Raw genomic sequence first — 13349 nt, 5'->3', positions numbered from 1 at the left:
TCCATTCAATTTTCAACATTTTAGTATGTCATTTTTTACATTGTATGTTGATGGAAATCCAATGCCCTTCAAACCTTTACAGCCAGATTTTGATAATAAGCTATATGTACAAGCATGTTCTACGTTATTTACAGGTTCAGGTATTTATTATTCTAATCAAGGTAATAATATTTCACTCGCTGAATATCCTAATGGTTATACTCTACTGGTGTTTGATTTAACTCCTGATTCAAGCGCAAGTGCTGCATTTCATACTAGTCCGCAACGGCAAGGTAGTGTACGTTTAGAGGTTCATTTTAAAGAAGCACTGCCATCTCCTGTAACAACAATTATTTATGGTTAATTCTCTTCAGAATTAGAAATTGATTTCCAGAGAAAAATATATATTAATTAAAGATGTTAAATACAATTGAGCTTTATGAAGCATTACAACAAAATTTGCCTAAAGATCATTTTATTGGTGTATATGCTGCTGATGAGTTACCTTTGTTTATTCATACATTTCCAGCCGCCATAATTATAAACACTGATTCTAGTGATAAGCCTGGTGAACATTGGGTTGCTGTTTATATCTAATATGTGTGTGGGAGAATATTTCGATAGCTATGGTATACCTCCCTATATACAACATCATATAAGGTTTTTAAAACGAAACTGTCTGTATTATACATGGAATAATAGACGTATTCAAGGTGATTTATCTCAATTTTGTGGACATTACTGTTTTCTATATCTAGCATGTCGTGCATCTGGTTATTCGATGCAGGATTTTTTAAACAAATTCTCACTCACTACTATTGATGCTAATGATATTATGCTTTATTCATTTATGAGAGTATGATGATGTTATTTTTTTAAACTCCGCCATTGCCGGTCCCAAGCCCTGGATGAGAAAGGAGGAGGGTTGGGGGTGTTGCTACTCCGTAAAAGAAAATAATGTTGGGTTGGAAACGAGTACACTTCTATTCTCTGCTATGTTCAAATAAGGGTGGAATCCAAAACGAATACACCCCTATTCTCTGCTATGTTAAAATAAGGGTTGGAAAACGAGTACACCCCTAAACAGTGCTCATAAAAGGGAACGAGTTCACCCTTAAAATGGAGGCCTGCTATGTTAAAATAAGGGTTGAAAAATAAGCCATGCTCTTTTATTAGCTGTGCTATCTGCTATGTTAAAATAGGGGTTGAAAACGAGTATACCCTTGTTATGTTATGTGTTCGTAGGGGTTGAAAAATATGCTCATAAAAGAGAATGAATTCACCCCTTCTATGTTTCATATTCTTATCTGTTATCTGATCTTCTGTTATGTTACGTAGTGTTATGTGTTATCTTCTCTTCGCTGTGTTCGTAGGGGTTGGAAAATATGCTCATAAAAGGGAACGAGTTCACCCTAAAATGGTGCTCATAAAAGGGAACGAATACACCCCCTTAAAAGTGCTCATAAAAGGGAACAAATTCACCCCTAAAATGGGGGTCGTAAAAGACCGTGGGCTCACGGTGCACGGTGGTCAATTTCCCAGGGGCTTGTGAGTTGAGCAAGTATGGCTAATGTTGAGCCAGATCGATCCATTTTCTACTACTAACGTTGTACCACTGAGCCATCGTGTCCTCACTCTTTAAGTTTAGTTTATATCGCCATATCACAATCCAATTCAAACTCAACTTACATAATATTTTCACATCTACACAATACTTAGTGTATTTTCGCATCATTTAAAAAAAAATGATTCGGCAATAGTGTTGTGTGCGAGACAAGGAATTCTCGGAAAAAGAGGAGAGGTGAGATCAAAGTATATTTTTCAATTTGAGACGAGAGAAAAGCATTACAATATTCAGTTCGTTTTCGAGACGAAACGAGAAATTTTTCGAGTGTACTCCGTTGTACTATTTCACTTAAATTTTAGATCTCAAACACTCTTTTATTGTCGGGCTCCCTCGTGACTAGGCGGTTAGCGTACGCGGCTTTGGCGTGGGAGACCCGGGTTCCATTTTCATCGGGAGCTCATGTGGTTCGGATTCGACGTTAATCAGTAGGTTCACTTTTCATATAGCCTCGCTGCTGAAAGGGACGCTAAACTAAAGTCAACCAACTCTTTTATTGTTAAGTGATTCATATTATAAATGCTATAAATTCATAAAGCAACAACACCAACATAAGAAAGAGTTCAACATTTAAAAAATACGCAAATCACTAGATAATTTATTTCTAAAATGTATATGTTTTAATTGCTGTTATATTAACTCTTCGAGGACCTCACATGATGCAGAAGATTCTGATAACTTCTAAGTAAAATTATTTTTAAAAAACGCATAAATTTTGTACATATATTTACAAAATAAGACCAGAAAATCCAGATCAGCAAGAAAAAGCTTCCCTAGAATCGAGACGAGACGGAAAAGTATTATTTAGGAAAACGAGTCGAGACAAGAGTTCTCGAGACGAGAAGACTTTATTTTTGGTCTCTTGTCGTTTCTTTAACAACACTAATTAGCAAACATATTTTCAATTTATAAACCGTTGATAATAAAAAAAAACGCATTTTTCCAGGTATTAGAATATATATAAAGGAGATCTCCCTGAAGGTCTAAGCAGATCGCCCTGAACTCTTTATTGACTTCAGCACATACGGAGGTGCACCATGATCCTAGACTCCTCTAATTTCTCAAGCAGTCACAGGCCAAGATAACCGTAATGTAAGTTAAAACTACACCCTACAGACTTCATCCTCACTAATTTTCGTAATGACGAAGAAATCCTGTAAGTCTGAGCTTCAAAAAGCTGTGATGTCGAAATGATGTGAGTGTGAGGTTGAGGAAGCATGATCTTGTCACCGTTGCATTTGGGCTCGATCGAACGAGACGGTACAATTCATCTCGGTTCTGCATGTGGCTCGTGCTATTATGAGCATGGGTTCGTATATGGGAATTAATAATCAAAATTTAAAGAAAAAAACATTTCGTGTATTTTGAAAATTTTCATACACATAACACCGTGACTTTGACTGTACAGGCAAATTAGGTGAAGTCAATAGTTACTTAAGACAAAGTCTGTCCGCCAACCACACTTTTCCACACCTGAGGTGTAATCAATCACTTGGCAACTTAAAGAAAGTCTTTCTTCACTAGCCACCGCAACTGTCTTCCGGATGTTTCCTCTGCCGATCTTACTCCGTCCAGGTTTATACGCTGCTGCTGCTGCTGTTGAACAGGAGATAGACGAGAAGAGAGAGCGCTGGCTTTGTCTCTCTTGCGATTATGTAATTCATTGACCGGTCAACCTGTTGTCACCTGCCGAAAGAACTTAGAAACTCTCGAAAGACATTGGAGATAGGAAGAGGTTATTAGCTGGCGCTCCCGCGACAATATGGAAAGGGGTTGTGACCCTAATTAGGGATTAGGATTTAGATTTCTGGGCTCTCGGCATCTATCAATATTTAGCCCCTCACGATTTTGAGGGATGACGTCCCTAGGTGAGCACACTATCCGCGCAAAGACGGTGAGGTGACGGTTGTGAGCTTGATGCTGTAGTTATATTGTAAATGAAATGATATGAAATCTTTCAGTTTTAATTCCCACGCTTATGCCAGCTAAGCTAATGGAGACCATGAGAAATGAGAATGAATCATCAACAGAATGTTTGTCCAGCACGAAATGCACTTGGCGTGTGCTGGGATCGAACGAGGAACTACACATATTAGAGGTGAATGCTTTACCACTGAGTCACCGCGCCCTCTATAGTTATGTTGTAATGGAGAGTTGAGTGAATATGATGACAAAATGATGCTATGACTAGTGCATGTCAGATCGAGTAGCTGTGATATTAGTTGGATGTTTCAATCGTAATGTTAAGTTACTGAAATGTCAAATTAATGTTAGTTGTCAGGTTAACAAAGTATATGGCGGAATACTTAGATAAGCATTACGTTAGTAGTAGTATTGCCAAAATACGAGACGAAACAAGACGAGGAAAAATAACTTTCTCGTCTCATTTTACAAAAGTTTCATCTGTGCAAATGTTGTCTCGTCTCGATTGTCTAAGAACTCTTTCTCATTTTGTCTCGATTATCCGAAAAGGTTTCCTGTGTTGTCTCGTACTGTTAATTTATTACAAACTTAATGCTCTAATTTTCCCCTTACGTTCATCCAGAAGTTATGAGAATCATTCCGCGACACAAGAGGTTCACGTTCTAAAATGTTGACATAATATTTAAACCATACTTGTGATTGGAGTGTATTGTGTAATGATTTGCAAATCTTTAAACACTGATAGGTGATTTTCATCATGTTCGTACATTCATGCTATTAATTTCGAGCGTTAAACACAGTTTGATATCTATTGCTAGCGTTAGTTAGAGTTGCCTACAAAACTTGTGAAATTTCTGATTTGTCTCGATTCTCGTCTCTAAACGAGAGAACATTTATTATGTTTCCGTCTCGTCTTGAAATTAGAAAGGAGTTAAAGGTCTCGAGACAAGAATTGAGTTGAAAAATTTATTGCTTCGTTGGCAACACTGAAGGTTAGATGAGTTTTTTGTTTTGTTTTGTTTGTTGTGACTTGTGAACAAGGTATTGGGTGAGTTTTAATGCTGATGTGTGCACGATGTTAAATATTTAATATCCATACGAACACTTTATAGAGTTTGATTTTTATGTATATACAGAGGAGTCTTATTGAATTTGTTTGGATTAGAATTTTTAACTATTATGCCTATTGACAGATTCTACGTCTAAGGACGTTTTGTTTATTGTTCTTTCTTAGGTTTGGGCCTAGAAATGTTTCTTTGATGTGTTTCAATCTTCAGATTCCTCTTTTAAATCCAAATAGTTTCTTCTATTTTTCAACCTCCACAAGTTGTATTCTTCTTGTTCCTTCTCGTTTTCCTTCTATTTTCACCTCTATGGTGGCATTAAGATTTTTTCGCAAGACGTATTCAATCCAATTAACTTTCCTATGAAAATGGATGTTGGATAGGCTGGGAATAAGGATTAGGAATACCGGTATATAGTAACTATAGACCATCATTATTATTAAACCTTAGTACTTTATTACAGCTTAACGTGCGGTCCGAAATAAACCGACCTATACCGGGAATAGAACGTAGGTGTCTATATCTATCTATCAATATATATATATATATATAGGCTGTTTATTTATTATGTAGCCAATATCTACTGATGAAAATGTCCATATGAACATAAGGCGAAAATCGCGCTATTTCAAAGTTACGAGATGCCGTAATCGAGAATGTTGTAAATTTTAGGCTGCTGAGCTTCAAAACTATTAGAGATATCAACGGCGGTTAAAGAAATATTAGAGACAATTGTACGCTGTCTATGTAAATAACCATGTTTCAGAGTTGGATTCTACCGCTGAGTAGGATTTTAGAGAGAGGGGATTAAGAGCGGAACCTATACCGCAGCTCCCTCTATAAAATCCGTCCCAACTCTAAAACATGCTTATTTAGACGAACAACGTAGTATTATCTGTAATATTTCTTTAACAGCCATTGATATCTCTCGTAGTTTGCAAGCAAGGCAGCCTCAAAGTTACAATTTTCTCGATTTTGGCATCTCGTAGCTTTGAAACAGCGCGTTTTTCGTTTTATGTTCATATGGACTTATTGTTTAGGTGTGAGGATTTCACAAGTGGATTTTGGCATCGAAATGAAAGCATCTACAGATGATTTTCATTTAAAAATTGAAATTCAAATTGTTATGACTTCTGATCAACTATGTTCTAGTTTTTATATATTCTTTGTTTTTCTTTCAGTTAGAATTACCTTTTACGGTAGACAACTTCGTGAACATTATTCCTCTTCCAGAGAAGAACTACAAAGTACAAATTGGATCTAATTGTACAGCGTTAGGCTGGGGTCCAGTGGTAAGGTCATTCCGTTTCAATACTTAGCCATTAGCTACATGTTTAAGAGGTACTAAATTTGGAAACTAATTTTTCCTATATATAACTTGATTCATTATGTAAGGGTTTAAACTTTATCAGCTAATGGTATGTTTCATTTCTGAAGTTATAGTGAAATGAAATTGCTTAATATACACAGTTTCAGGTAACATATCTCGAGTTTTTAACTTGTAGTGGGTCTAGATGTAATTCTTCGTATTGCTTACAAGTATCGAAATTTAAAACTTAAAAACTATTTTTAAAAAAGTATTCACCCTCGTGTCACCATCGAAAAAAATATATACTAAAATTTGTTAAATAATAAAACATTAATAATTTATAAATTGTATTGACGTGTGCCCATTTTATTGCGATATTCGGTGTTTTACAGAGTAGTGATATACTTGAATCTCATGCAGTTGTATAGGAGGAAGGTATGCAGTAGCTGTGTCTGATTATTTTAGTGGAAACGAGATGCCTGTGAAATGGAGACAATCAAGAAGCCTGAGAAATGCAAATAGAGACAATTCTGGCGGTATAATTTGTGGGATTCGCCAATTTAATTTTATTCTATAGCATTCCCATAAAACGGAAACGAAAAAAGAAAAACAGATAATTGTGCCAAAATGGTCGTCCAACTGTTCGACTAAAGTGGAAGCAAGTGTTCGACATTTTAGTATGAATTTTCCTATCAATAACTCATTTGTGTGTGGTTGTTCTACAAACCAAAAATATTGCTGGCAGTACATGTGCAGGGCTTAAACCCCTCTCGAGCCAAAATATTATAGAGTAATAAACATTTACCATATAAAGAATTTTATACCAAAATCACTTTCATCCAGAAAAAAATGTGAGATTTTATGCTTAAAGCCAATCTTGATGAAGCCACCCTTTACTGATTGTTGGCATTGTTTACTTTTTTTTCGAATGATGTGAATATGTAGAAGAATGAAGGATACAACTACGTATTTATATTAATAATGTACAAGAAGCTTTAGATAACAACAATCTTTCTCAATGTCATATGCAAATAATAATTATTCAAAAAGAACTTGGGAAATCCAAGATTGACCATGAACTAAAGAAAATAAGCTCAGCGACACTAGACACTAACGCAGGAATGTTTTTCAAAAGGGGTAAAACGCTATTTGGGAAGTTGAAATCCAATAGGAGGATACATTACATTAAAATTTGAAAAAAAAAATACCCCTTGATTTACAGAAAAATTGAGATTTCCTGCGAGGTTTGTATCCCCAGAACCTTCTCCCTGCGTACGTTCCTGAGCAACATAATGAGCGTGTTCATAAACAGAGATCCATTATGAAACAGTTGATTGATGTTATTTGTTTTCCGGCCAAACAAGACTAGGTTACCAGGGAGCCATAATGAGAGTACATATTCTTCAAACAAAGACGATTGCGTGCAACTGCTAATTCGTTCACTATATAGCCTTGGAATAATTAAGCATCTATTAATGAAACAAAACTAACCATAGCAAAAAGTCTATTACTATGACTTGTGTAATCTTTTCGGCATTGTAACATCGAATTCGTAAGTCATAATGGAAGCTAGATTAGGTGATTATGGATTAGCTGGTGTAAGGAACTGTTAAATGATTCTAGAATTTGGAGAAAAAAGACTACCAAGTTTCATATGATTCAAAGGCTACTCGTGATTGAAGTCACACTGGTATAAAAAGTAGTCTTGTCGCTTGAAATTAAGGCAATAAAGGTTAATTAATATATTAATTGTTATATGCAACAATTAGATTTTTAATACTTTTGTTCTCCTAGTTTCGAGAGGAAAAAACTTACTTTTGCCAGTGTGATGCCCTTCACGAGCTGCCTATGATACCATTGCTTACCCAAAGTAAAATTTCACAATACGCCACTCTGACAAGTGATATTCATTGTGCAGATTAACCTATCCTTCATTTGTAAAAGTTGCTTCGTCCATGCATGGCATAAAGCATAAAAGGTTAGACTCTTCCGATTTCTTTTTCCCTTACTCGCTAACAACAAACATGTTATTTCTCGCAGTTACGATATAAGAGTACTTGATGGATTCAAACATGACAAGGATGAAACTTATAATCATGTAGAATACGCACAATATTAGACGGTGGCATGAGACATGTGGTTTAGATTGATAGCTTCAAGAACGTCAATAACAATATATTTATTGCCCTCAAATCGAGGATTCTGAGATACATGCTGGGAATGGTGGATTTTGACTGCTGGTCGTAGATAATCTGCGAAAAAATGAAGTGTATGCTGTGCAAAGTTACATGGGTTGGGATAATGTTCTTTGTTTAGAAGAGCTCCTGAGTTGCTAACTGGCAATATTCCCCAATCAATATAAAAATGTTAGTATACATTACGTCCGCCGCACCAGAAAAAACACTATACTTGCCTACAGTCCGATTAGTTCTTTTGTAGAAAGAAAAATTTCGTACAGCTAGTTATAAACCATCTTCTTGGCAATTTGATTGTGTCGGGGTAATAACTTAAATTGTCATTGGAGTTACTCGTTTTACCTTCAGGGATGCTAATGACCAAAGTAGGTGCCATTCTTCTTGGTACATTCTTCTTGGTGCCATTCTTCAAAGTAGGTGTCTTTGGCTGGTACAAGCAACAAATGAAATAATGCTACTCAGACTTACTTGATGTCTGCAAATTGCAGGAAAATTACTGACTTTATAGTTTGTATTTGGTAAATATGAAAAGTAATTTGATTTGTGTAAATGCTAATAATCTCAATCGTTAGATCTCTTCGGTTTTCTTGAACGATCGCCAGCAGAAACAACTATATTTCAAGGAATGTTAGTGTATCATACTTTTTAAAAGAATATATATGCGATAACATAACCTCCTCTTTACAATTTTCGAGTGATCCCCAAGTGCTTCATGATAGGGAACCTGGGAGACAAGCAGCATACTTCATTCAATGTGTCCTATGATATATCTCTACCTTACTTTTTCTTTCATCTTTTCATCTTCAGCCATTTCACCTTTGTAAGCACTTGGTGTTTTGTATGACTGTGCAAGGACTTACATTTAAATGATTATTTGGTAAATGGTTTTCTACTCAATATATACTGCAACAGTTTTTAAAAATGTTCCTTTCAATGATACATAAATTAATTTACCATCCTATTTACAACCTTCATTAAACTTGTAGTGTTTCATGTTAGGAGCTTTTAGACAAACAGAGCACTCCATTCAATGCTACCTATTATATTTCCCTACTTCACTTTTTGTTTATCATTTTATCCTTAGCCGTTTCTGAATATAAGCAAGACTGTGGAAGATCTTCGTTTAAATGGTTGTCATTTCGTAAGCTGTGCCCCGCTTGAAATTTTTTTTGACGAAAGTTGTTTCTCATACACCCTGTACGTATAATTCCCATTGGATGTTGGTGATTTCAGAAGTTTAAGTTTTAAAGGATGTACGTTGAGTCATATCTGATGACCTATTGATTCGCAAGAAGCGCAGGATACTTTTCATGGCGATGGACATTCTTGTCATGTGGTTTCATAATGTTAAATATTTTTATCTTAATATCTTTTTGGCTATGCTGAAAGCATTTTGCATTTGATGATGGTTGGGTTGTTACTCTGATACGACGTAAATTGTAACATTTTTTGAGGTGTCATTTCTGAAGGTACCATTTCTGAAGTTTTGAAATATAAATAAAGCATTTTTTCTCTTAAAATTCATGTGTACACTCTTTAATTGGATTTTTATATTCTTACCATTTAGAAACTTCGTTGCTGTTTTTTTTGTTTGTTTTTTTGTTTATGGTTTCACTGTCATAATATTCCTGCATTCTAATATGCTAACGTAATTTTTCTGTTTTCTTCTGTGTTATTTTCATACTTTTGCTCTATTGGCTTTTGTTCATTGCGGTGTACCTTAAACAATGAGTTTTATTAGCTTATTATCAACCTTATTATTCCGGTTGTCATTCACTTTTTTTATGAAGTAATTGCTGAGATATAGATATTTTCATTCGAGATGTGTTATAATCCCTCCTTATGATTTTGTATAGAAGAGTTGTTCACCTTGGTCTATTATTGAATTTCGATCACTAAAATCCTTTCCCTTCGCTTTTTTCGACATGTTAACTAGTGTGTCAGAATAGGATAAGGTCCTTGTACTGAGCTTCCAGTTTTGGCGGCCTTGAATGACGATAATGCTGGATATTCTTTTTTAGATGGATGTAACGAAAGAAGAAAAGGAAGTAGAGATGCATATTAGCTCTTATTTTTTGCTCACATTTTTTCAAGCCGAACACTGCTGTCTTCATTGTGGTATTGTAGTTAGATGGTAACGAAATTAGTATCTTGAACGCTTTCTCTTTCATTTCCAATTACAGGCTCTCAGAAAATGTAGAGGTCAGAGTAATTCTAATGTACTGTTGTTCTAGGATGTTTAGGAGTTGAAAGGCCTAAGGCAATTTTCCTAAATAGTACAACACGTTAATATGTAGATTGGAGAATATTACAATATACTCTATTGATAAATTCTCTGCTATCATATATGACAATTAAATTGGCCCAATTAAATAGATGCATAAGTTCTTCCAAATCTGTTATTGTGATTTATTGAAATTACTCAGTTAATTGTAACTACCCTAATGTACCCTATAATGTGAGTACATACGGTGTGTTGAATACACAAATAAGTCAAGTTTTTTGTGGACATAAGTATTTCACCTTTAACGTAAGATCTTTGGTTTGATTTGATTTGAGTCTGAGTTTAACGGCCTTTGCAGCAGCGATGCTATATGAGACATGGATCTACAGCTTAATATGGGATCCAAACCAAAGGAGGTCTCGAAGGGAATCGAACTCGTGTCACTCATGCCATGGCAACTGTGCTATCTGTGCAGCCGCGAAGGACCTCTTTAAGATCTCGAAGATTCTTAAGATGTGAAACTCCTTTCAGAGCTTAAATAATTCATATTCCAATATTGCAAACATCTCTGATATTGTAGAAAACAATGTTAATTTTTCTATACGCTTAAGCCTATTGTATAAATATTTATACACCTTTCTCTCATAACTTTGGTAACTGAGTTTGATTCCTTTGTGCTACGAATGCACCATATGTGAGTAAAATTTTATTTTTCCGATATATATACTGTATATATATATATATATATATATATATATATATATATATATATATATATATATATATTTCGCATGGTATTTATGTTATGACACTTATCTACATAAAGTTATAAAGTTACAGCAATTCTTAGTTATGGCAACTTATATTATAGGATCTTCCGGCGCAATCCCCGTGTTTAATGAAATTTGAAGTAGACGTGGTAGACATAATGGAATGCATTGAAGTGTACGGAGCTCCACCTAACGCACAAGAAGGAGATATTTGCGTTATTCGATCTCCTGAGTCTGGAAGTGAAACAGTGTGCTCAGTAAGTTTTTATCAATGAAAATATTTCCTTTTATACCCTTCACATTACTTCCATGATCTGTATTTATATTAGTACGCCATTCAAATCAATATGTATTTCATTCATAATCAAACATTTTAATGAAGGTCAAAAATGTAGTTTAACAAACTTTCAAAGACAATTAAGAGAAATACAGCACATGTTTGTAAATTGTTCTACTTGCCTTAACAGTAAATGTCTTGAAGTAAGGAGAAACCAATGCGCGTTACAGCATCTATATAGTAGCCATTGGTTGATATATTATAATTTCTGGAACTAATTAAAACATAATTCACACACTAAATATTCAGTGATAACTCTTAAGATCAAAAACATTTATATTCATTTATTTTCGGAAATCTTTCTGCGTTTAGCTTCTTATTTTTCACAAAATTTCGTCTTTATAACTGAGAATACATCCACTATTAATGGCTTCTGTACGTATTATGCCAGGATTGTATGCAAAAAATATGTTTATACATATCTAGCCACAAAACTTAACAAGTTAAATGTTCTGGTCTGGCCATAATGGGAAATATACGATACGGACTGTTGTCAATGTCAACACATACATATTTATAAATGTTATCGTTCTACCGTAAATTGCAATCCTTTATCTTTCACGTAAACAAATTGTTGAAATTATAATATAATAATAAGTAAATAAGGAAAAAATTCTGATTTTACCTCAGAAAATATTTTTTATATTGCAATCATCAGTAGAAACTATTGAATGTTATGAATTATGTTTCAATGAAGCAGATGTTATTTATTCCACTGAATTACTGAGAGAACCATCTTCATTAACATTTAAACATTTTTAAGTAAACATCAAAACATTCTTGACTTCATATTTCTAACAACAACATATTCGAAAACCAATGTCAATTGCGTACAAAATATTAGAAGCATTATTTTAAAACACATTGAATTTTATACTTTTGTGTTTGAATATAAAAATGTTTTCCTACATTGCATTAGAAAAGAAGTAGAAATTGTTTGAACGTCCCTGTGGAATCTAACAATCTCTGAATATCATCAAAGTTTTCAATGACTTTAACAATTAACACAAGTTGAACTTTGTTTACGAAAATCGGTCCTTAATTCATACCCGATGTAGTGAATTGTAAATAATGCTAAAGAGATAACTGCTAATTCTAGTTTTCTTTTTTCCACCTAATTCTACTTTGTAGACACGATTACCCTATCTATTTGGTAGTTGAATTTAGCTACTAAAGGTATCATTAATATTGTTACTTTGACTAAGGGATTTTTATATGACATTATCAGTAAAATGAACTTCACAATTTCACAATTATGAAAAGTAAATGCTAAATAATGATTTCTTATAAAAAATCTGCACTACTTTATCTTTAAGCATTCAATCTAAAAATAACGGTATCAGCTTGATGTGAAATCTGAAATCTCGCAAAACATAGATTAAATATTAAGAATACTTCAAAATGTTGTTGCAAATAACATTTTCGATGATTTGTTTTTAATCATTTAATTAATATACTGCAATGAAATATTTGAAGAGTAAAAGTCGATGAGCATTATCCATATCACCAAAACATTACGAACATAGTGGAATTTTATTCAAGTATAATTAAGTAGAGTGTTCATTTGATACCCGAGTTACATTGATATACTATCAGAAAAGGAGTTAAGACTAGACTTGTACTATTGGAATTCCTGTTGTTCTTATAACTGTGTGACTGGTTTTCGTTTGGGACTTCCGTTCGTATTTTATTTTTAATTTGAACAACATTATGACATTAAATATTATTTAACAAAAAATACTCCGTAGTTCGTATTCTATAGAATAGAAAAACTTATGTTATTCTAGAATAAACTGTATATAAACAGATCGTTCACTTACTTATAAATTGCAACACTACAAATAATAATTGTAAGAAGCTTGTTTGCAGTAACGTTCTTGGAGGTAATATTTTTTCTGACAGTTTCCCTCCGCCAAAGCCAAGA

At 34.0% G+C, this 13349-nt stretch overlaps 1 protein-coding gene across 1 annotated transcript in view; it reads left to right on the top strand.

Moving 5' to 3' along the window:
- LOC145672846 (glandular kallikrein, prostatic-like) overlaps positions 1–13349 on the top strand; it is a 92065-nt gene that overhangs the window by 75743 nt on the left and 2973 nt on the right. The window contains exons 6-7 of the mRNA XM_081741998.1: positions 5772–5882; positions 11190–11345. Coding sequence (XP_081598124.1) covers positions 5772–5882; positions 11190–11345 — 267 coding nt within the window. The remainder of the gene's footprint in view (positions 1–5771; positions 5883–11189; positions 11346–13349) is intronic.

The sequence above is a fragment of the Thermobia domestica genome, chromosome 16, assembly GCF_964235325.1.
Source record: "Thermobia domestica chromosome 16, izTheDome1.hap1.1, whole genome shotgun sequence".
NCBI lineage: Eukaryota > Metazoa > Arthropoda > Insecta > Zygentoma > Lepismatidae > Thermobia > Thermobia domestica.
Note: the sequence above shows the minus strand (reverse complement) of the source record. Positions and strands in the feature narration are given on the sequence as shown.